Genomic DNA, 25,963 nt, shown 5'->3' on the forward strand with positions numbered 1-25,963 from the left:
TGATATGTTAACCTGAAAACCAGTCCATTTTAGGAACTTTGGAAAGCTTCCTATCAGAAGCCAAATCAGGGTTCTTTGCAGATTTTGGCAGTTATGACTCCTCTCAACTGGGCATTTTGCCTCTTTAAGGTACGGACAAGGGAGTGGAAAAAGGATGATTTGTATGTTGAGTTCCTCAAAACACACAGCAACAGATTTTCTCCCCGCTTCTATCTCTGCAGCTTAAGCACACACTGAATGCAAAAGCACACAAACCTCAAATCACCACACTTCAGTGCTTCAGCACACTGAGAGAGCAAGGTCTCAATTCTAGATAATAACTCTAATAACTCTTCAATTCAGCTATATGAAAAAGATAAAGCTGTGTTTGTCTGTTTGGTCCCTGAGCCGGTTACGTAGCTGCAGACCAGCCCACATTATTCACCTGAACAGCTCTCCCCACCCCTCTTGCTTTAAATAAACAAACAAACAAATAAATAAATATATGATATATATCCACCTGAGATGCAATTCATTGGCAGGAGGTCTGTGTTTCTCACGAGGGAGACGCAAATGGAAGCAAAGCCCAGGCACAACTTAGGGGGAAATGCACATAGTGCTGATTCAGGCTATTACAAACTTGCTGAAAAGAAGGCAGTTCCCAGCGTCACTAAACATTCTCCGCCTATTGCTCTCACCAGATGGAAGAATCTGGGTGGAGCCCTAGACAAAAGCTAAGGCAAACACACAGGGGAAAAAAAATATTTTGTGAGGGGAGGGAACAGAGGTGTTTCCTCGTTTCCATGGGAATGGGGAGCTTCCAAGATTACTATTCATCTACATACCAGAACCAGGAAAATGGGAAGGTAAGAAGGCGGCTAGAATGCAAGGCAGAGAAACTAATTCAACCTGTATCAGTCACGAACCAGTCCTTCATTTCTCTAACACAATTCTACCTTGTTACTCTCATTTCCTTCACTGTTACTCTCTCTGCACTTTCATTGCTCATTAGAGAAATCTCTTTGGAGCTGCCGTACATGAAAAACTCCTTCCATATACCCTAGTCCTCTCTACATTCTCATCCATCTCACAGTGACATCACACAGCTTAAGCTGGACTTTTCTTTTCTCTTTAAAAGATGTTAACTAAAGCTCTACTCCCCCCTCCCATGAATATTTTTCAATATTTGACGTTTGAGATGGGTGTAGTGGAGAGCACATGGCTTAGATTGCCACTGGCCATGAAACCCATAGCCGGTGATGGCTGGTATCCATTGGGACCGATAGAGTGGAAGGCAGGGAGACCCATCCTCCTCCCTACTGAATTCTTCAAGGGCAACACTGAGACTAAGGAGGAGGAAGCTGAGAGGCATCACCACCCTCTGCACTGGTTGGAAGTAAGATGGCAGGCAGATTGAGGTTGGTGAGGTCATGTCCCATTTGGCCTAACAGATCATCCTCCACTGCCCATTGCATGCCTTTGGGAAGATAAAATGGAATGGTAAGCCACTGAATGCTGAAATTCAATGCAGCTGTTGTGATGGAAGCTTATGGGCAGCTTTGCCCTTTGGGGAAAGGTAAAATCTTCCATGGGGCCATGGGCATAGCCAAGGGGGGCAGGGGGGCTGCTGTCCCCCCATCAAGTAAATCAATAAAAATACTTAACTAACTGAGATTCTGCCCCCCTCAACATAAAGCCCTCCTCCTAACATAAATCCTAGCTATGCCCATGCATAGGGCCTTTGGGATACAAAGAATTAGATGCTTCAGGACAGCTGGGGGAATTTCTAGTTAAGAAATCAGGGAGAGGGGAGGTGGAAAAGCTGTGAAAACAGTTTACGCATTGCTGAGAAACTAGAGGAGTTGTGTACTATTGGTGGAAGAGTGCTATGCAGAGGCAGAAGGTGGGACTAAGCTTCACATATTTATTCTAAATCCACAGCCAGCTTTTTGCCTGTGGCTCTAGCATATTTACATAAACGATACCTAGCATTTCACTTCAACCGTAAGCAGCAACTGCATGAATAATTGTGTGGTGTGATCTATCATGACTCAGCATTCTTCTGTTTTAAAGGCAACTCATGTTGACTAACCAGTTTATAATTATTTTCGGAATGGCTGGCTATTCTTTATGAGACTGGCTGTCTACCTTTAGGCATAGCGTATTATTGTTTCCATTATTAATTTCAGCAGTGCTTTCAGCATCCAAAGCACATTATGATTCTTAACTCATCATCAGCCCAATCCCATGCAGTGCTAGGCATACCTAACTCCAGCCATTTCAGTTGTCGTGGCTGTGTGTTCACATAGGTCCACATAGGTTCAAGTCTTCTGAGGCAGTTCTTTAACACCCTCCTCTTTTAGACTGGGAACTGAAGCAGGAAGTGAGCTTCTTGTCTCATGACCAAACACAGGAAGGCTCAATGATGAGCTTTTCTGTGGCCAACCTACTCTCACACACTTTCCATGTATTAACTACCACTAATAATTCAACATGTTGAATTTTTTGCCTCTCTTTAAAGCAGTTGTTCCCAAAGTATGTGTGATGGGGCACCTGCATCATTGGATGGGATCCAACATCACACTATGGCAATTGTTCTGACCGCACAAGCATTTCAGCTTGTCAAATGGAACAATATCCTTTCTGCTGTTTCAGAGCTCCTCCAGAGCCTTTGGGGGGGGGGCACACAGAAGTGTGTGGAGGTAGGAGAAAATGAGAAGTTCTGCTGTGCTGGCAGAACTTGTTGCACTGGCCCTCGCCAAGAATTGTTCAGAGATCCCCTATTCCTCCCACAGAACTACAATTTCCAGAGTACCCTGGGAGGAGAGATTGATCATTAAACAACTCTGTGAATCATCAGAGGGAAACCTCAAGCCTCAACAGTAAGTGGAGCCAAAGCCAATGAGAGGCAGAGGCAGTGAATTCTTGTTTTGTCCCCATTCTCCTCCCTGCCAAGTTTCAGAAGGACAACACTAAGCCTAAGGAGGAGGAAGATGACAGACTGGGCCTGTCAGTAGAAAGGTAGACAGGTGAGGGCTAGGAGAGGGGCAGGCTAGCCGAGGGCAGGCTGAGGATGGAGCAGCCTCCGCTAAGTAAAACATTTGGAGGCTAAGATTAAACATTTTTGTTTGCACATTTTAACACACCCATTTTGGTTTTAAGCATGTGCTTTGGTGGATAGGAAAAGGTGAACTGGCAGGAGTGTCTAGGAGGAAGTATTTTCTTTCATTTTCAAGCACATACTAAGGCCAAGTCCTGATACTATTGTCATTGCTGCTGTTGTTGTAATTACATTCATTATTATTATTAGTCTAAGGAAAACCAGACCAACTTTTTACAGTGGAAGTGATGTGTATACCAACATACTTATAGTGAGGGTAAACCAGTTTTTTGAAAAGAACAATGATGATTTGTAGACTATTACACCTCTTATTCATGCCAGTATGGTTGCTTGGAAAACATCCTGTTTGTTGAAATGTAAACATTATATTGACATTTGATCTTTGTATTTATTGGACACTAAGTAAGGCATTTAATTATACCTTTCTACTGGGATGGAATAATGGCTTCACCTAATTTAAACCCAGAAAAAACCTGTGCCCTTTTTGAAACACAGTTTCAGAAGAACTCATTAAATTGCATAGATGAGAAGAGCACTGCTTAAACTTTAAAGCATAAAGCTAATAGCCTAAAAAGAAATATTCAAATTAACCACCGACTAAGGAACCTGTTGAAGGACCACAATAAGTAGAGCAGAACGAAATTAGTGTGGCTTTCAGTTTAGAGTCTTATTCCAAATTAATATTGCTCCAGGCAGCCAAAGTTGAAAAAAACAAACACTGGAAGATTTATTTGAATAAATATGGTGTTTGTGCTGCAGCCAGACTCCAGAGTCAATTATCACCGGCATCCTGAAAGGTTTTGTTAGAGCTGTCCTACACTTTTTTTTGGCAAGCATAACCACCACATGTATTCACCGTTATTTAAACAACCCTGTACACATGCCAGAATGACAGATGCAATTGCCAGTATGGTCTCTGAGAAGATATCACACCAGATCTTCTTTATTTGGAGCTGCCTTCTGATCCATTTCTGAGCACAATTCAAAGTAAAATTTATTCCTTACAAAGCCCTAAATGGCTTGGGGCGGCCACCTCCAGCATGGGATCACCTGTTCCATTATGAACCTGCTCACATACGGCATTCAACATCTGAGGCCCTGCTTCATGTTCTACCACCTTCAGATGTGTGCCTGGTAGGGACGTGAGGGCAGGTCTTCTCAGTGGTGGCATCCGGACAGTGGAACTACGGTTTGGTTGCTTGGTCTCTTCTCTCTCTTTATTTGGGTGGCAAAGTAGGACTCTATTGCCTATCGATATCAGGAAAGCATCTTCACTGTATTATTTTCAGCACCAGCTTAAAACATTTTTGTTTAGGCAAGCCAATCCAGACACACAGAAGTGTGAAAAGTTGGTTTACTGCTGATTTTAATGGTTTTTAAAAACATATTAAATTATTTGTTTTTAACTGTTTTTATTCGGAATTTTAATATTTAATGTAAACTGCTTAAAGATTTTGTTACAACCAAGCAGCATAGAATTTTTGATAAATTAATTTAAAAATACATTTTTTATTTTGCCATGCCATAATTCTGTTCTAACCTCCTGCTATGGAAATGCACTTTTTTTAAAAAGTGCCCCAGTGGTTTTATATCCCCCTCCCTCTTGTGCAGCTTTCTGAATGTTTTTATCTCATTGCTTATTTGTTTCATCTGATTTGTGAATTGCCCAATTTATGAAACATTTCAAAGCGATTAAAGACATCAGCAATCAAAACATATATAAAATGTCACACAGAAAACAGTAATTCAAATCCAGTACAGATACAGATTAGAATAAAAATATCCACTTAAAAGTGATGTTCTTTAAGGTCTTCGATAGTTGCTAAAGAGACAACAGAGTCAGAGAATATATGATACTGAATGGGGTGAATTCCAAGGGGTAGGAGCCACCACACTAAAAGCCCAATTCCTACACTGTACAGACAGAATCTCCTGACAATATTGCGTCCACATGAATTATTTCTTTTGTGTTTTTGTGTTTTTAATCTGGGAGCTGCCTTGGGGAGCTAACAGGCATAGTAAGAAAATGTTCCAAAACAAACAAATGCCTGACAACCCCAATTGCCCCAGAGTAATGTTTTCCTGCGGGAAACATAAGACTGCAGAGTCAAGTATGAAGCTTCCATCAGTCAACAACATCCCTTCACAGGAAAGGAGTCTGATGCCTCTCCTAGCAGGAGGATTTTATTACAAGCTTCTTGTTGCTCGATTTTCAATTAAGGTTTATCGCCAAGCATTTGTTTCAACAAAAGAAAGGCTTTGACTGTAAAAACTACAGGGTGTTTTCTAATTAAAGTAGCAGGTTAATGGGATTGAGGGGGCAACTCCCGTCTCTTGCGGGGGTGCAATTAGTGCCAGCATCATCCGTGAAGAGTTTGGGTGTAATCTTCGATACCTCCCTCTCTATGGAGGCGCAGATTACAGCTATAACAAAGGCGGCATTTTTTCATCTCCGCCAGGCTAAGCAGTTGGCTCCTTATCTCTCTCGCCCTGACCTAGCCACTGTGATCCATGCGACGGTCACCTCCAGACTGGATTATTGTAACTCGCTCTACGTGGGGCTGCCCTTGAGACTGACCCAGAAACTCCAGCGGGTGCAGAATGCCGCAGCGAGACTCCTTACGGGGTCTTCGCTGCGAGATCATATCCATCCGGTGCTGTACCAGCTGCACTGGCTCCCGGTGGAGTACAGGATCAGGTTTAAGGTGCTGGTTTTAACCTTTAAAGCCCTATACGGCCTAGGACCCTCGTACCTACGGGACCGCCTCTCCTGGTATGTCCCACAGAGAAATTTACGGTCTGCAAATAAAAACACCCTAAAGATCCCAGGCCTCAGAGAGGTTAGGCTGGCCTCAACTAGAGCCAGGGCCTTCTCGGCCGCGGCTCCAATCTGGTGGAACGCTCTGTCACAAGAGACTAGAGCCCTGCAGGACCTGGCATCCTTCCGCAGGGCCTGCAAGACAGAGCTGTTCCACCAGGCCTTTTGTCAGGGCGCAGCCTGACCCCCTCCTCTGGCAATCTGCACAAAAATTTGCTTGATGGTTGCCATTAATTTGATTTTAATTTGATTTAATTAATGTTATAATGAATGTTTTAGAATGTTGAACTATTTTTATTGTTGTTAGCCGCCCTGAGCCCGGCTTCGGCTGGGGAGGGCGGGATATAAATAAAATTTATTATTTATTATTATTATTATTAATTCAATGTTGTTTGGTGATGTCTGACGTTCAGCCAAGTAATATCCCCACCCTGAGTGGCCTGTTCCTTTTCAAAGCTTTACACTGCAGAATTTTGTCTTCTGCAGCTAGAAAAGAAATCTTAAACAGTTGGGAAAGGAGAGAACATACTGATACTGAGGGGACTGGAAATGAAATATGAACTTTGAAATGTATTCTCACTGAGATAATTTCATCAGCTCATAAACCCAGCACTCATGGTCTGAAGTTGTTTAGAGTGAATGGGTAGACAGATTCAAAGCCTGTTTTTTTTAAAAAAGCAGCTAAATAAAACTCTGATGATGAAGGGAGGATGGGACAGTGGTTGATATGGCACACATTGTGGCACGTGTGTCTAAATTTGATCAAGAGATCATGCACCCATAAGGTCTAGAATCTTTTCATGGCTATGTTATCAGCCAGATGAGAGATTGGATACAAGTTTTGCCAAAATAAGCACCAAGGGTCAATTCTTGAAAGTATCTTCCAGAAGTGAGAAAGAATGAAACAGTTACACAGATAGAAAGGGCAGCACTCTGTGAAGTTCCAAAAGAGCAGGCAGGTATTTCAACAGAGCTTGTGCATGAGACTTTACTAGCTGCTTGTCTCTATAGTCTGCCTAAATTTATGTGTTGAACCAACTGAGTATTTGAATACAGGATCCTGTCCCTCCTTCACACAAAGGCAGCATACTAACCAGTTGAAAATGCATTATTTCCTACTTTACACTTTAGAAGTTTTTTGGGGAGAAGGTTTAGAGGGAGTGAACATATTGTAGCTTTTTATGTGACAGGTACCACATGGTGGCTTGACTGTTTACATAGCCCCGTATATCCTGGATCATATGTACAGTAGCTATTCTTGCTGCATAAGTGCAGTAACTGCTTTTCCAAAAGGCAAGATGGCTAAGGGCAAGAATTTATTTTTACAAGGCCACTTCCAGACTGTCACTGTTTTGTGGGCAGGATTCAATCACATACTGGCAAATTCAGGTTACACATTTAAAGTGGAATTGGTGCTCTTGTGCAACAAACCGCACACTAAAATAAAAACGGACTTTTTGTGGAAAAGAAAGTAACAAGAAAATGTGCTAGGAAAGGTGGGCTAATGTAATACAACCTTTTACAATTTCCCCACAAAGTAGAATTAAGGTTCAATAAACAGTAGACATCTCCTATCACGGCAGGGCTGGAGAGAATCTGGAAAACATGATGGCAGCCTTTCGCCGGCAAGTATCACAACTTTATCATCAGTATTTGCTTACATGGAAAATTGGCATATGTGCACCTCTAGTGGTGCAATGGGTCAGTGCATCTGGCTGTTAACCAGAAGATTGGTGGTTCAAGCCCACCCTGCACTAGATGACCCTTGGGTCCCCTTCCAACTCTACAATTCTATGATTCTGCCATGCAAACCTCCCTGCAAACTTTGTGCAAATCAGTCGGAGCAAGAGCTCAATAAACAGATTGGCCCAAGTCTTATCCCACTCCCTGTAAATTTGCCTTCATGGTCTGTACTTGGAGAAAAGGCTTATTCTTACTCTGCACCTGAAGACAAAGGGCAATCTTTTAATGGGTTTCAAGCCTCCTCCACCTCAAACCACACCATTTATTCTGGAGCACAGTTCAATAAGCCAACCTACAAGGCAGCTGCCATAAAGCATCTAGCAACTAATAAAACAAGAGAAAGATGGTCTCGATCATGTGCACCAGTAATTAACAATGAGCTGGAGTTCCCAGCGTCATCAAAACTCTTCCTCTGTGAGTTCAGCTGGGAACAGTTTTGTGCAGACAGATGAAAATACTCTCTGCAAAGGAAATCATGGCAATATTTATATACCTCTCTGCTGCACAAATCATGTCGGAGTTGAAAGGCTGTTTTTATTTTTTTGGCCTGGCTCCCTAAAACTCTCATGCACGCATAATTTTTCCTCGTACCTAAACAATTAGAGTGGTATTATTTGCTAAGACCCAGAAGTGCACAAGCAAGCAGAAAAGAAAGGCAGACCTGAGGGAGCTAAACCTTTGCCTTTCAGTTTTAATTTATTGACATTGTTATTTCAGCCCCTGGTATACATTTTCAAATACCTTTGAAACACGCCTAAAAGCAGCTGAACTCTCTGGACAGATTCTACCAGTGTGGGATTTATGCACAAGGTAAGTGAGCCACGGATTAGGGCTTCAGATCATGAGAGGCCTCTATATACCATCCCCCCATGAAGACATTGTGTTGTCTCCAGTGCTAGTGCTATTGAGAGTAGACCCAGTGAAGTTAATGGGCATGACTATTAGGCTCATTAATTTCAGTGGGTCTAATCTAACTTACTTGGAATACAACCCCAAATTCCAAGTTTTACATAATCATGAAATAAAACCTTTTAAATTTAATGTCATGTGCAGTACACACATGGTTTTCCTGGGGGAAACAGCAGGGCAAAAAGAGAAAAAGTAAAGTGTTTGGAGATGGACCAGGAAAGTGTGGACCTGTGCCTAAAAAGCGTGGGGCAAAAGTGATGGGCAGATGAGTCCTCAATTTGTGTAAATTCAGTAAACAACTGAAGCATTAGCATTTCTTCAAACATCCTGCCTAAAAAACCTGGTCTGGACACCTGTGAATGAGCCTACTCATTCCCTCAGAGGCCTTTTAAAGACAAGGTGTCCAAATTTATCAAAAGGTTTGTTACCTGGAAGAAATGGGATGATTCTCTTCTTGGGATCTTTCTGGCCTCCTTCGATAGGGAATTTATCCAGAAGCTGCATCTGCAAAAGAAATATTTAGTGTGAACAAAAGTCCATCACCCCCTTTACCCACTCCCACCTCAACAACAACATGACCTATTTTCCTGGCTGTAACAGATCTTGAAAGCTGCAGGAGCAGCTGTGATAAAGGGCAGGATTTTTTATTTTTTTACAAATACAGTTCAGTGAACTTGGTTGAAGAGCGGCAAGGTTCCTGAGAGGGCAGGGAGAATTACATCAGAGTTGGGACAGGACCAAAGCCTGGAGTTCCAGCAATTCCCAAATTAACTATTTTGTACTTTCATAATAAATGAACACACAGTTTGACCCTCATCCATGTTCTGGGTAGCAATCCTGCAGGGTCCACCTGTCCTCTAAGACAGACCACCCACCTGACGAGAACTGCTGCCTCAGAACCACCAGAAAGGTTATTTCAATGAAGCATCCAATGTGGTTGTTGGCAGACCTCACCTATCTCCCACACATTGCTGTGCTTCTCCGTGCATCTTGATGGACAGGCATACATAGAGCAGAGGAGTTTCCTGGGGATCTGGAAATACTCTCTTATTGTGATCCCTGGGACTTTGCTGGAACAAAATGAGTTCTTACAAAGTGGAAGGTTGTATCAACCTTTCTGGAAAGACCCTCCCTTCCCTGCTGACCACACATTTTCTGCACATTTAACTCAGTGTGCGGTCATTGCAAATGGCATCCATTACATTCATAATATATAGAAAATTTGGCAAAGTGATTTAATAATAAGGCAGATAAATATTTAATCTCTAAAAATATTAAATTTGAGATTTTTTAAATGCCTGCTTTCAGATTCAACTATGACAGTATAATGGAGACAGAAGTTTGTTTGTTTTTTTAAAAAGTTGGGTTGCTGCCAGGTTCTTTGGCAGGAATACTCCCATGTTCGTGTGTGCGCATTCACATACGGGACCATGTTCCTCCAGCACTGTAGGAACAGGGGACAGGTTCCTGAAGGATGTGTAGATATGATGGGACCACCTGATTGGCAGAGATCTTGAAGCTGGAAAGGCTGCATGGTACTATGAATAATGAATGATGTGCAACGATGCAGAATCCTATAAATCTGGGTTCTAGGTTTGCCATTTGAAGAGCAAAACAGAGAACATATTTTCTGACTTCGCTGTAATAAGTCTCATTTTATATACCCATAAAAAAGAGGACGTGTCCTAGAGAAAGAGGACACATGGCAACCCTATTTTTAGCCTTTATTGCATACATAGACCTGGACCATTTTTACTCAAAATTCAGAAGCTGGCACACTGAGGTTGTTGTTGTTGTTTAGTTGTTTAGTCGTATAGTTGTGTCCGACTCTTTGTGACGCCATGGACCAGAGCACGCCAGGCACTCCTGTCTTCCACTGCCTCCCGCAGTTTGGTCAAACTCATGTTAGTAGCTTCGAGAACACTGTCCAACCATCTTGTCCTCTCTCATCCCCTTCTTCTTGTGCCCTCCATCTTTCCCAACATCAGGGTCTTTTCCAGGGAGTCTTCTCTTCTCATGAGCTGGCCAAAGTATTGGAGCCTCAGCTTCAGGATCTGTCCTTCCAGTGAGCACTCAGGGCTGATTTCCTTAAGAATGGATAGGTTTGATCTTCTTGCAGTCCGTGGGACTCTCAAGAGTCTCCTCCAGCACCGTAATTCAAAAGCATCAATTCTTCGGCAATCAGCCTTCTTTATGGTCCAGCTCTCACTTCCATACATCACTACTGGGAAAACCATAGCTTTAACTATACGGACCTTTGTCGGCAAGGAGATGTCTCTGCTTTTAAAGATGCTGTCTAGGTTTGTCATTGCTTTTCTCCCAAGAAGCAGGAGTCTTTTAATTTTGTGACTGCTGTCACCATCTGTAGTGATCAACTCAGCACAACACAAAGGGGGCAGCATACAGTGCTAATACATCCCTTCAAGCACCTTCACTAACGTGGATAGGAATCATTGAGATGGAATTCAACTGAAAGTGCTCACAGTGAACAAATGTGCATAAAGCACACACAGGAAAATCAGATCTTTGCAACCGACATGTACCTTAATACTCTGGTGTGTATGCAGTCTATGTTGAAAATGGCAAATACTACATTTTCAACTCCAGGAACTCCATAGCAAAGGGATAGCATTTCAGAACAAGGAAGGATGGAAGGTGTGCCCACCATCAAGCTTAACATAAGCCAGACTCCAAATCAGGCACAATAGCATTACATCAGTTCACATGTAAAAGAATTGCCCTGTGATTACAATGGCTTCTAAAAAAAATCACTACAAACCAGCACTTCAAAACATCAGGATAACACCTAGGGAGGGATGTAAATATAAATGTTTGGGAGAACCATTTCTTCCAACTGGATTCCCAAAACAAATGGGTGGGTGGCTGTCAACACAAAAGTGGGGTTAAAAGGAAGTATGGAAACACCCTAAGCCATCTCCATCAGTTGAGAACCCTATATTTTGCTGCTCCTAATAGATATGTTGGAAGAATACCCACTAAGATTTTGAGAGCAAACTTTCCTTCAAAGAAAGACGCCTAATGTTCTCTCTCAGGAGTCTAACTATCATGGAACACTGGACACTATCTGCTAGCATCTGGCTGGAAGGGAAAAGACCTACCTGCATGGAGAGTTAAGGAAGAGGAAAGAACCATCAGGCTTCCTCATTTGCAAGTCACCCTGATGAAGAAACAGATTGTGGCTTTAATGCTTCTTAGACAAATTGTTTCTCTGCCAATTGAAGGTGACTTTTTTTGAGGAGGGTGGGAGTTAAAGGATGTTTTGTTTTCCTGTAGACAGAGTTCAGGCTGTCTGGGGTCAGTCAGGGGTAAGATTACTTTTGTTCAAAGGAGAATGAAGGTATAGTTCAACTCCAGAGTTTGCTGTCATGACATTTTTATCCAGGAAGAGAAGTGTCTCATTTTTCTCTTAAGAGTGACTGACTCAGTGAGCCTACAGCTGAGACAGGCACATTCCTAGGGTTATTCTTGGAGGTAATCTTGTTTGGCTGATGTGGGCCTTTCCTAACCACATCAAGATGGTTTTGTGGTATATAACTAAGTACTGTTTATCCACAGGGCTGATATCAGTGGAACAGATGCAGCAAGTTGCAGCTGCAGAATTCCAAGATCTTCCATCACTAGATAATAGAGATACAAGTAAAACAGGTTGGCCATAAATGTCAGCAGTCCACAGTGGCCTGACTGCAGGATATAAACCAGTCTTCCCCAACCTGACTAAGGGTGATTGGGGTTTGAAGTCAAAAGCATCTGAAAGGCAACAGGTTAGGGAAGGCTGAGCTAACCTTTAAAGTGAATGTGTGAGTGGCGGGTGGTGAGCTTCACTAACAAGAGATATCACATGTGCTGCAGTAACTGTGTGGGAGAAGGGAGTCACCAGAAGGATAACCAGTGCTGTTAGCTAAATATCCAATCAAATACATGGAGCCTAAACACCCTTGCTTAGTTAAAGGATGCAGAAAGCTTGCAAGTCCACAACAGGTATCAGCTAAGGCTGCTGCCTTATTCTTTTATTTAGTCAAAAGGCTTTTTCAACCTAATTATTTTTTACCTTAAACTTTAGCGAAAGGAAATGGAAGATGGTAGCAACATCGAACTTTGTATTGAGCAACCCTGTAAGAATGGATGAACTTCCTGCTGAATATTGGGGGGGGGGGGACAGTCTGTTCTTCCTTTTTAAGTAACAAACTGGGTCTCATAAAAAAGGAAACAACTGCAAATAGCTGTTATGGTCCATTTGCTGGGGGTTGGGGGAATTATAATTAGCAGCAATAGTATCAGTACTTTTAATGCAGAGATGGGATGTCTCTGGCCTTCCAGATGCTGTTGGACTCCAACTCCCATCAGCGGCAGCCAGCATACCCAGAGGTCAGAGATGATGGGAACCGCAGTTCTAACAAAGCCTGGAAGGTCACAGCTCCCCATCCCTTATTTAATAGGATCAACTGATAGTTATAAAGTAGTGATCTACCATTCAAGAACCATTCACGAAATAACAGAATAATTGTGCTGTCCAAGCGAAAAAGAGTACAGAAGAGGTGATTTAGCACTCCTATGTTTCCATATGCATATGAAGACAATGATAACCTGAATCAGGTAGGCCCATCTTGTCCAGCATCCTGTTCTCAGAGTGGCCACCTGGGGGATGCCTGGGGGAAACCTGCAAGCAGGACCTGAGTGCAAGAGCACTCTTCCTTCCTGCAGTTTCCAGCAACTGGTATTTAGAAGCATATCGCCTCAGCCGAGACAGCTATTGCAGAGGAAATGTAATTATCTGCCGAATCTGCTCATTAGTCATAGAAAGAGCCTGTTTTGAAGAGGCCAAGAGCTTTCCCTCTGTGCACTAAACTCTTAATTTAGCCTGACAAAGATGACTGCAAAAGCTTGTACAGGTTAATTCATTAAAAGTGTTGTATTCAGTGCTGCACAAGTGCAATGGGACTTCTTCCTCTTCTCTGCCATTGCAACCTCAAAATCTCCTCTGGAGGGTCCCCTCAACCCTCAGGAGCAGATTCTGAGAGTCTTGGGGGGGGTGCATAGGAGAGGAAACGAGGAGAAAGTTCTGCTGTGCAAGCAGAACAGCAGCATTTTATCCAACCCAGACTTCAATCTTCCAAATTATGTAAGTAAAATAAATTTTGCATAACATGAACTGCACCCAACTTTAGATTAAGTGCTTCAAACCAGATAGTTGCAATCTGATGTTCCAGTTTAAACTACTCCTCAAAGCATCTTAGGAACAAATTGTTTTATGGAATAAGATGTCATCTGAGTGAGTGATCAGACTTTTATTTTTTTACCATGCTATTTGCACAGTGTGTGTGTGTGTGTGTGTGTTTTTAATCATGTAGCCATGGTTGCCTATTAAATTAGGATATGCAAACACTTCACTACCACCCAGAGCATAAAAAAAATGCAGACATGTTCAAGTAAGCCACAACTTTCCAATTAAAAATGATTGACCTGTTCTCACATAAAACCAAAGGTATGAAATTCTGTGCTTGAGAACTACAGGCTGAGGTCTATACAGGTCCCTAGGATGCAGTCGAAACCCTGCAACAGTGGCACAACTTGTGATATAGCACATTGTGTTCATTGCTGGAACTCTCCCAATACACTGATGGAACTGATGGAGCTATTCCACTAGTGAAAATACATGAGAGAAGTGGCCAAAATGGGGTGGACATTTGAGTGGGACATCTTTTTCAATCCACAGCTACACCATCATCAACAGTGCAACTTTGCATAGGCTCCAGAGTATTCAAATCAATGGGAGGGGGGAATTAAAAATGCATCACCATCTTCCACCCTCCCATGACAGCCCCACAAGTTCATAGCACACCACTACCGGCAACCATTTTAGGCATGTCCAACTAATGTGCAACCACCAACACACAGGTCCTTATGGACCTGGAAAATAGAGGAATGGGGGCAGAACGGACTTATGCACACTCTGCCAACACACACGGGAGCCAGGAACAGAACCCACTGCAAAATGGTTGCTGCCTGTATATAAAGTCCACACAGGTAGACAAGGAAGGAAGGAAGGAAGGAAGGAAGGAAGGAAGGAAGGAAGGAAGGAAGGAAGGAAGGAAGGTGATAGTGCTTGTCTTCCGCCATCCCCCTTTCCCATATTGCAAAGAGAAGCCAATGTTCTTGATCCTTTGGGGGGGGGGTCCATCGCTATAACACACAGCACTTTCAATTTAACACAGCACTACAGACAGCATTGCTTCCACTTGCCGCATCATAAAATGAACGTTGATGATGCACTGCCAAAGGAAACAGCTCCTACCCCGCGACTGACCATGAACGTCAGGCGATCTGCCTGTCAATCACATTCGACCTGTTGGACATGCCTGATGTAGAAGAACATAATGACAACATAAGTAATTACATGATGTAATGTAGCCGCAGCTGACAGCGAGGGCAGATTGCAGTGGAAGGAAAACAGTGCTGCATGTGATGATCATGGATCAGAACATAAATCAATGGCTTCTTACATCTCTCCAGAAAAGTGCCTTTTCCGAACTGCATTGCTGAACAGTATTTCCACACAGACACAATTCAATAGCAGGGAGCAATGTCCTGGATTTTGAAACACTGGTAGGTTTGTGCAATCCACACTGTAATATGTGTCAAACAAAGCAGACTTTTGTTTGATCTGTTCCCCACTAAGAGCACAATGGCCATCAAAAACAGAAAACAATAGCTTCGAACACAACGGCGCATGAGCTTGACATTGTCAACTGAAACAGGATTCAGGATCATAGGGGATTATACTAGCTGGGCAAAGTATAACTAAAAAGAACTTGCCAAAGTAAACAATCACCAATTTTGTTGACAAGGTGGAACAAGATTGGTCAGTCACTCTTCCCCACCCCCACCCCGCCTCACATTTTTTAAACCTAATAAAAACCTAAAGCTGCTTTGCCCATATCCCCCTCAATCTTCCAAACACACAAAACTCCCCCCAAAGGGAATTAAGTAGGAGTCCAGATAAGGACTTTATCTTTTGTGTGGAGAGATGGGCAGCAGCAAGCTGAACAGATCTCCTGCCTTGTGGGAGTTTCACAAGTACTGCAGCCAACAGGGTGAAAGTTTCACAGAACAGACCTTTTAAGCCTTGGGGGCCAGTTTTTATCTTTGCAGTTTTATGTTCTGACTTGGTCTGCTTCTTGAAACTAGTTTAGCGGATTAAGGAGAAGTATCGAAACTTCTTTAAGTTCCAGTTCAGCACGTATAGCACTGATGTAAACATGCAAATTATTCTCCTAACTGCATGCCTATACACATAGAAAACACCACTTTTTGGTAAAACACGCACACATAAGTTTTCTAATGCAGGCGAGACCTTAGCCCTATAGATGTGTTGCTCACTGTGGAGCATAAGTGTGCCGTGTGTAGAACAAGGAGTAAGGCTATGCTTTAAGCAGCGTCCCAAATGCCACATTTCCCCACTTGCCCCCAGTAACAATCTACTGTGCATGGTTGGTGAGAATTCTGCCTTGTGTGAGTATCATTTTTCTCAGCTGAAGGGCACCGTTTGTCAGTGTTGACTGTGTACATACACACCCCTCCAAAGCTGTGTATTTGTCAAATGGTCAGGCTGGAGTTAGTTTCAAATGCCTGCTCAGCAACAAAATTCACTTGGTGATCCTGGATTAGTCACCATCTCTCAACCTAACCTGCCACACAAGGTGGCTGTGAGGACAAACTGTGAGGCGATTAGGATTTTGCTTGCACAGTTGGCTTTGTATGGCTGTGCCAGGGTTAAAGTTGCCTTGCTGCAGCTGTTTTACCGCTGCGCTGAATTGTGAATGCTTTTTAAAATGTACAAAATTGGGATTGGGCGTTTTTATTTCTTTTCTCCTTTTACTGAACATTGCTTTCATGAGGCAGCCAACAATTGTATCATATAAATAAATGGGAGAGAAGAGAAAACAGGTATGCTGCCTTTAGCTCCTTAAGGGAAGCAGCATATGAACAAAAATAATGTGTGAAGCAAAGTGGCATTCTCCCACCTCCTCACGCTCAGAGGACCTTAGTTCTGTTTCATTTGGATTTCCCCCCTCAAAGATACATATATTTTACTGTTAATTTTTCAACAAATAAACACAAAATATCCATTTACAACACAGGTACTGCATTTTCCATTTACAGAACAGGCTAAAGCTTTTATAGATCTGCTAGAAACAAGTCTCTCTCTTTTTTGCATATGTTTACAATATCCCCCAAAATATATATGATTCAGCATTTTCCTGTTTTTTATTACACATAATAAAGGGGATTTAAAAACACACACACAACAGAAAACTCTAGCACTCTGCAGGATCAGAAGAGTGCAACCCTCAGAAGTATGTCTACCTGAGCTTACTCCCAAGCAAGGGTGCATATTGATGCAATCTTACACTTTACACCCAAAGCAAAGGTGGGTCCTGGAAATAAGGAGGAAATTGGAAACAGGACGCCAGCTGCCTTCCACCCAAACAAAGCAAGTTGTTAGGAAAGCATGACAGTGGCTGGGTGTGTCACTACAGAAAAAAAGATACTTCATGGGTTGGGCTGAGAGCTCAGCTGCTGCAAAGCTATCTTGTTTTATTAGAGGGGAGTGGGAAGATTTGGCTTAGGGAACAAGAAAAACAAACACAAGGTCCACAAACCTAAAACCAACCAACCTATTTTCAGCCAGTTTCAGGGGCCAGCCTTGCAATCAACCCTCAGGGTCCTAAGAAGGTCTGAAGAACACAGTCATGTGCAACTGGTGTTACACAAGCAGCTAAGAAGTCATTTTCCTGAAGCTTACACTCATTTTTAAGCCACACAATTAACTTTAGTGTTCAGTTACTAATTAATTAATTCAACAGGTTGCCTTGCTGAAGTCAATTCTATTTGATTTATATTATTTTTGTTGTAAATATTGAGTCAGTGAGGTGTAATGGTTACGAGTGTTGGGACTAGGACTTGGGAGACGAGGGTTCGAATCCCTGCTCAACCATGAAGCTCAGTGGGTGACCTTGAGCCAGCCCAAGTCTCTCCACCCTACCTACCTTGCAGGGTCGTTGTGAAGATCAAATGGAGCTGCGGAGAACCATGTACACCATCTGTAACCTTGAGAGGGCTGTCCTCCCCCCCCCCCCAAGTCTTTTACTGCCTTAAAACATCTCTATTAAATATAGCCACCAGGCATTTGAAAGGGATATCCTCCTCCCTGGTTTCAGAGGCACGTGGCTGAACTGGCACTGGCCATAGCCCACCTGTGCTTGCAACTCTTTCACTGATTTGGGTTGCTGGGGGAGTGAAAGTCATGTGTGCGCTGTTGAAAGCATTGCATGTTGCTACTGCCAAACTCAGCGAGGAGTGATAAGGATGACTAAAGGAAGGCAGCCAGGAGAGTGGAGAGGGCAGTGGACAAGAAGAGACCAGAAATAAAAGACTCAGAAATGTAAATAGGGGAAACCAATGGGACAGGAGTGCAATGAGACCTGTGTATGGGGAGGTAACAAAGACATGGTGGCCGTCAGAGTGGTTTCAACTCTACACCCCTACTTGTGAGGGTGAGGTTAGGCGACAATGCCAAGGGCCATTTCTGGTGAAAGAAAATAACACTTTATTAACAAGGCACAAACATGAACCCTGGACTCGTATTCACTATAGCTGTGAGCAGTGCTCTTTTTCTGGGGGGGACACATACCCCTAAACATTTTGTGAATCTAAGTTTGGCCTCATTGAGGGGCAGTATTTCAATATGAGTAGGAAAATGTGAGTGCCCCTAAACATTTTTTTAGAAAAAAAAGCACTGGCTGTGAGTGTAACTTCATGGAAGGAAGAGGGCGAGGGGGACCCCCCCCCACCCAGACTCAAAGCAAATCTCCTTTCTGACAGGTGCTGAAATACAGCGCCATTTATTTCTACACTTAGAGCTTTCTGCAAAGTTGAGTGGCAAGCTGAAGATAGCAGGCCAAGAGAGAGAGTCTTTGAAATTTCACCCTGGCTTGGAGCCTTGGGGATTAGCACTGGAGTATGAAAACAGAACATGAAAGAGAAGAAGAAGAAGAGGAGGAGGAGGAGGAGGAGGAGGAGGAGGAGGAAAGAAAGTGTGTGCACTGGGGTATGGGAAGAGGTGGTTCTCTCTACCTTTTCATGTGGAATTATTGATTTCCCAGAGGCACTCCTGACTCTCAGGCAAGAAGAATCCACATCTCCCTGTGGGATTGCTTATTAAACACACACACACACACAAATCAATAACATGACAGACAAGCCAGGTAACAGAAGATGAGAGTGATATTGCCATTCCATTCCATGTGGAGGCAAAATATTAGGCTGGGCAGATTTGGTTTCTGTGTGACTTGAGGCAAGGTTCTTATACTATCTCTTAGTGAGCCTCTTTAAACTGGAAAAATAGCTTGATCCCTCTCATGAGTGACCAAGGGCAAGTACACACATTACAGCCACCAGACTGAGACTACTTCAAATCATTCCACACAGCAGCTGTTTTCACAGGATAACCCATTTGTGGGTAGTGGCTTGCTGCTACACTGATTGGAGAACCATACAAATACGTAGTCGGAAAGCTTTGCAGTGGTATCGAAACTCACTCAAGTCACTGCAAACACACCTGGCAATGTGGTCATACCCAGTTTAAGCAGGCTTCATATATTTGTGTCTATGTGCAGATTATCCCAGGGACAACATTCTCTGGGTGAGGTCAGACAAGATATGTTAAGTTCAAATGTTCTGTTCTCATGCACAGCTTCACTTTCAGCCTCAGTTTAGTATTACCTGTAGGCTGGAGCAGTGTCTAAACTGGCAAATTATTGTTAACACTTCAAAGCTTGACTTCCAGCTGCAGTTGGAGAGCAAGCTCTAACCATAGTTTGCAGATTTAGATATCACAGCAAACTATGGTTAGCACTAAACTGCAAACCGATCAGGAAGTCATGTGCAAAATGTACAGATGGAGGTAGCTGAGGAGCCAATGGCTCATTTCCAATCCACCAAATCATGCTCTAGTAGTTCAACTGAACTAAGGTAAGCAATGCTTCCTTCAGTATATGGCCTGTTTTGTACTTTGCCTATCCTAGACTGGAAGAAACATAGGAAGCTGCCTTATACTGAATCAGACTCCTTAGTCCATTTAGCTCAGTACTGTCTACACTGACTGGCAGCAACTCTCCAGGGTTTCAGACAGGGAAGCAGCTCCCTCTAAGTCTAAGACTATTATTGACACGTACTTGGGAAACAAAAAAACTTATACAAGTTGAAGGTCCCTGTATTGGACACTAGAACTACTGATCAACAAAACACAAACTACACAGCAAGTTGTGTTTTGCTGATCAACAGGGAAATGGGTCAGCTGCAATTTTGCAGGAAGAGGCTAAGCTTGTCACTTCTCTGTTGATATTTGGCATCATACCGGGATTAATGGAACATAGGAAGCTGCCTTATACTAGGTCTGCTTATTTATTAAGTTATTTTTATTTTCTTCATAAAATTTATACACCACTGGATTCTTAAAAACAACAACAACAAAGCGTTTCACAAAAAGATAAAACAAAAACTAGTTCAACATTGTCTCCACTGGGTGGCAGTGACCCTTCAGAGTCCAGGACAAAGGTCAGCAGCTTCACTAGAAATACTGGGGAGTGAACTTGGCACCTTCTGCATGCAAAGCATATATTATGTCCCCCTCTAATAATGGATAATCAAATTATGTTTTGCACCCCTACTGCCACTTAATTTTTAAAAGTCTTTGTTAGTTCAACGTCACTGGTCCATCAACAAATATTTTAAAACCTGCATCACAATTTCATTAACATAATCCATAAGAGGAAATGTGTGAGCATCACCCGCTCCACATAGTGGAGCCCATGTAGAAAAGCTGCCCTGAAAAGTTCACCTAGTAGATGGAGCATAAATGTTGCAAATGAATAAATAATGTGACCACATCACCAGGCTATAATGACAGCACTCCCATGTTGCCCTCAAAGCATGACAAAACTAGAGTGCAATCCCTTAAACATGAGGCAATCAGAAGAATTGTGAAAATTGGACTTGTATACTGAAAGGGCTATTTGCATCAGGTTACATCCATGTGGAATTTCATTAGAGCAGAAGGAAATAAGTGTGAAGTTGACTAATTTAGTAATGTGAAGTGTGCTGGAAAGAAGCTTATAGAAACTAAGCTTCTTTGTTGTATGAAGCAACAAAGTGTAAATGAAGAATGTGTAGCTGCATCTATCAAACAATATGCAACAGATGGAAACTCGAGATAGGAATCACGTATTCAGTATATTTGAAGCCCAGGTGCCTCTCCCATCCAAGCCATCATTTGTGCTAATTAAAGAAAAGAGCAGCTGCTCTCCTCTGAAAAGTAAAACCAGCTCTGCCATCCGGGATCAAATGGAATGATTAACACACCCAGTGTGCCTTCCTAGAGCATTCTGGCTTTCCAGGGATCTAACTCAAACAGAAAAGGAAGCTCAGATGTAAAGTGGTGGGCGCTGGAAAATTTTTGATTAAAACCTTTGATAGGCGAGGAGAATTCAAGAAAACATATCAAAGAAATTTTCCCTAGCGGGAAGCATGAATTTAAGATTTATAGAAGAAGAAGAAGAAGAAGAAGAGTTTGGATTTGATATCCCGCCTTTCACTCCCCTTCAGGAGTCTCAAAGCGGCTAACATTCTCCTTTCCCTTCCTCCCCCACAACAAACACTCTGTGAGGTGAGTGGGGCTGAGAGACTTCACAGAAGTATGACTGGCCCAAGGTCACCCAGCAGCTGCATGTGGAGGAGCGGAGACACGAACCCGGTTTCCCAGATTACGTGACTACCGCTCTTAACCACTACACCACACTGGCTCTATAGAGAGGAAAACCTTGGCTCACCTTAATTTTTGGCCCAAAAATGTTAGTGATTTTGTTCATAGAAAAAGTAACTAGCTTCTTATCAGGAGAACTGGCTGTATCAGATTGTGCTGCCATGGCAGTGGGCCCAGGTTACTAGCGCTGCTACCACACCCACACCATACATTTAAAGCGTTCTTATACCACTTTAACAGTCATAGCTTCCCCAAAAGAATCCCAGGATCCATAGTTTGTTAAGGGTGCTAATAACTGTAGCTCTGCAAGGGGGTCTTCTAACAACTCTCAGGACCCTTAATAAACGACAGCTCGCAGGATTCGGGGAGGGGGAGGGGGGACCACAACTGTTAAAGTAGTAGTAGTGGTAATATCTATACTGCTTTATATTTTAAAGGGGAAAAAATCTCAAATCAGTTTACAATCTACATTAAAATAATCAAATAAAACAATCCAGAATAAAGCAGTACAGGGAGTGCTTCTCTTGAAGGCAACATGGAAGTGCTGGTGTGGGTGTGACCCCTTGCCAACCAATGCTACAATGCAAATGGGTAGGGACCAGGTGGCACTGTGGTCTAAACCACTGAGTGTCTTGGGCTTGCTGATCAGAAGGTGGGCAGTTTGAATCCGCGTGATAGGGTGAGCTCCCGTTGCTCGGTCCCTGCTCCTACCAATCTAGCAGTTCGAAAGCACACCAGTGCAAGTAGATAAACAGGTACTGCTGCAGCAGGAAGGTAAACAGGGTTTCCGTGCACTCTGGCTTCTGTCACAGTGTTGCATTGCACCAGAAACTGTTTAGCCTTGCTGGCCGCATTGCCCGGAAAGTTAGCTGTGGACAAACACCAGCTCCCTCAGCCTGAAACGAGACAAGCACCACACCCCATAGTTGCCTTTGACTGGACTTAACTGTCCAGGGGTCCTTTACCTTACAATGCAAATAAACATAGGATATGAAATGGTTGGTGTTTGGTAATTCACTGAATTGCATCAAGAGTTTCAGCACTATCAGTTGTGGAGTGACTCAACATAGGTTTTTAACACATCGTATATGTGTTAATTGGCCTACCAATGCCCCAATGTCTGTGTCATCATCAGCTGTTCTGTGAATAACAACCACTGTTAAGTAAGTAATTTCACTGCTTGTACTTTTCTGCATTTTATGTCCCTTGGACCTCACTTTTCATCATTAGCAACTCATGCATGTTGTCCTGAACTCTTCAAGAGCAGATGTGGTGAACCTTGTGCCCTCCAGAAGTTGCTGAACTCCAACTCCCACCCCAGCCAGCCTGGGCAATAACAAGGGATGATGGGAGTTACTCATCCAGCACCATTGCCACCATCCTCCCTTTCCTGCTTTAGTGGAAGGATGGAATCAACTGAAACAGCTAAAATGTAACAAGCTGAAACCTTTAGCACAATTTAGCAGCGCTCACCTGCTAAATTTCTGCATGTCGGACAGTGGTTCATTTACAGCCTCCTGCCAGAAATAAAAAGTTGACAGTGCTAATTTGTCCAGAGCAGTATAAAAACAACAAGGTGTGTGTGTGAGGGAAACACCTTTCTCTGTAAGGCCCAGCTGCTATCTCTCCTACTGGACTGCTATCTCACAGAAAGAGAGGCTCCGCCCTAATTAAAAGTGCTTTTGTACCTGGCCTATCATTTAGCCCTATGAGAACAGGGAAAACTCAATGATCTAGTAATTAAACTGCCATAGGAACAAAGTAATTGCAGGCTATCCCTTTCTGAAAATTCAAACAGGATAGCATGTTGTCTAAAGAGCTGCAACAACTTCAGAACACAACACAGGCACAGAAATTGCAACAGATAAGCCTTGGAATGTTATAACTTGCAGGAAAGGGCAGTCGAAAGTGATACTACTACACCATTCCACCCAGCCCTGCTGGTGTTTTGAGAGATTCCAAACACAACTTTCTTGTCATGCTCCTTTCAAAGCATATGATGCCTTTATTTCTAGAAGGAACACTAACAGATGATCATCATCACCACCACCACCACCAGCACCTTCTAAAGCAGGAGGATCCAATTCAAGTCATGCACACTAATACCAATAGGAGGAAATCTTTTTTGGCACAAGGTCTGCATTCCTTCACAAGCAACCTCCTGGAGGGAGGATGTCAGCAGCAGGCAGGACCAGAAACAGAAGCCAGTTGAGCAACAGGTACGACTCTTACCTTTGTGCAGCAGGCTCCATTCCAGCTATGCAAAGGTCAGAGGTTTACACAAAGAGATGGGGAGGATGTGGCCTAGGGGGAGGGGCCAGGCAGAGAAGCATGACAAGCCTCCGGTTCTCCACCCTTCCACTGGACAGGATGAGACCGCATGCACTAGCTTGGCACATGTATAATTAGCTGCCCATGCCATGGTGTGGTTTTGCCTCTAATGTGCTGATTGCCGGGAAGCAGCAAGCACTGGAGATACAGGCAGAAGCTTCACCTCAATCTGTTCTACATTTAGGTCAGAAGGCCCTCCTGCCCCACTCCAGGTGCACCACCAACTCCCATTTCCTGTACCATTTGGAAGGCCCATTCCACAGGTTAACCGTCTTCTAAGTGATACACTTTTGGTTAGAAAACAAGTGTTTCCCATAAATCTTCCTGGTATGTTGTGTTTGTCTCATTTGGCAACTGAGATTAGTAACTGAGCATGTTCCCACAAGTCTCCTGTTCAAACTTAGTTCCTTGAGTTGCTGGTTCTCCTGCTGGGGCTGTTTCTGCATCCATCCTCCATCTCTGTCCTCTTCTCAGGTTAGGCCTGTGTCATCCTGCCTCACGGCCCTTGGCTGCTTTTAATCATTAGCTCAGTGTTTGCATTGCTCACACTTGCCCAGAACAGGGAGAGGCTTCCAACTGTGTCACCATCACAGTCATACTGTTGACATGTGGAGCCAAATGCTGAAATATGCTGGTGCTGTATAATTATTTTATAATCATCTTGACTATAAAACAATGGACAGAGTGTTGGATTTTGACTGGTGAGCCTACCCTTAGCCTACCCTCCTTTACAGGTTTGCTATAAGGACAAATCAGGCTATGTACACTGTCCTTAACTCCTTGACGGAAGGCTAGGATATGATAAATATATGCTACAAATCACCATCTTAGTATGTCAAACTTGCAGCAGATCAAAATGTTAGGCTTTCTAAACTAAGTTGCCCTTTGGTCCCACAATGTATGTTACAAGAAAATTTTCACTTATTATAATGTTTCTCCTTTGATCCACAAACAACTTGCTTTCCTGCAAGACACCTACATCAGTATCTCTGCTGAGCATGCTAATTGCACTAAGATCCAAATGAGACACTCCATTCCTGCCCAACAAACTATAAATTTAGGCACTTGACAAATAATTGTTTACCTGGACTTTTTGTTTACCTGGATCTTCCCCCCCCCTCCATGTATCCTCTCTTCTTGCTTACCTGATCAGCCTTACACTTTGTGTTGTTTTTTAATCAGAGCTGAGACAAGGGAGAGTGAATTTCAAAGAGCTTGACTTCAAAGAAACTTGCCACTGATTAGAGCGGAAAAAGATACCAAGTGCAGAAGGCTCATGCTGCATCTTTACAAATAGGCTATGTCATACAAGACCCCGGGGGGGGGGCACTCCCCCATCTGTCCACCTTATATTTTCTCATCTGCGCCTCACAATCACTACAGTATTCAATTATGGTAAGGAAATTGAGTTTGAATGATCTGTTGACCTAAAATTCACACATTCAAGGGGGGCTGAGCATGTGGTTTGTAGTTTTATTAGCCACTTGACCCCATAACTAGTGTTGCTGCTGCTGTTGTTACACCATGTCTTTATGAAATTTTATATACCGTTTGATAATTAGAAAACCTCCAAGCTGCTTACAAAAATACAAAGTGAAACATTACAATTTTCAATAAAAAAAAGTTTGAAATGGGTATTTTTAAATATTCAAAAGATGGGTTAAAATCAACAGTAGCTAAAAAGAAATAAAACACATGTAACTTCTACATGTGTGTATATCCTTACCTAGTTCAATTTCAGAGAGTAGTGGTGGTGATTTCTGTTCAGCCCTATGAAAATTTTGTTTTGGGGACCTACAAGGTCCTATGCTTTTTAATACTGATATTGTTATGAATTTGTGGGGTGGAGGCAGATTCCTCTAAAAGTCCTGGGTACCAGATTCCCTCCCAAAAAATTTTAGAGCTAGTAAATGCAGGAGATCACTAAATGCTTGAAGTCTTCCCCCAGGTGTGAGAGCTTAGCAATCTAAAAATGCAGGTTGAATCATTTTCTTAGCCAGGAATCACCTGGGGAAAAGAACTATCATGTACTACCAAAGGAAGGTAATAGGTGATTGACACAAATGTGATGTGATCCTCTAAGGAGGGGATGGTGAGCAAAGGTCAGGTTTAGGATTTCAGTGTTCAAATGATGTAAGCTGTGAGGGGAAGGTTGCCAGGATATCAGGGGGCATGATGTCACTACAGGAAAAAAGGGTGTCCTTTTAAAATAAAGATCTGG

General features: G+C 42.9%; 1 protein-coding gene across 8 annotated transcripts in view; it reads right to left on the reverse strand.

The window, feature by feature from the left end:
- The window catches only part of SH3PXD2A (SH3 and PX domains 2A), a 248,555-nt gene that overhangs the window by 162,394 nt on the left and 60,198 nt on the right, over positions 1-25,963 (reverse strand). For 7 of the 8 annotated variants that reach the window (XM_082225245.1, XM_082225238.1, XM_082225249.1 and 4 more), the window contains one exon: positions 8,999-9,074. In XM_082225245.1, the coding sequence (XP_082081371.1) occupies positions 8,999-9,074 (76 nt within the window). Of the gene's footprint in view, positions 1-499; positions 635-8,998; positions 9,075-25,963 lie in introns of those variants that run through there. The other variant, XM_082225251.1, reaches the window with a different exon arrangement.

The sequence above is a fragment of the Podarcis vaucheri genome, assembly GCF_965113315.1.
Source record: "Podarcis vaucheri genome assembly, chromosome: 5".
In the NCBI taxonomy this organism is placed as follows: Eukaryota; Metazoa; Chordata; class Lepidosauria; order Squamata; family Lacertidae; genus Podarcis; species Podarcis vaucheri.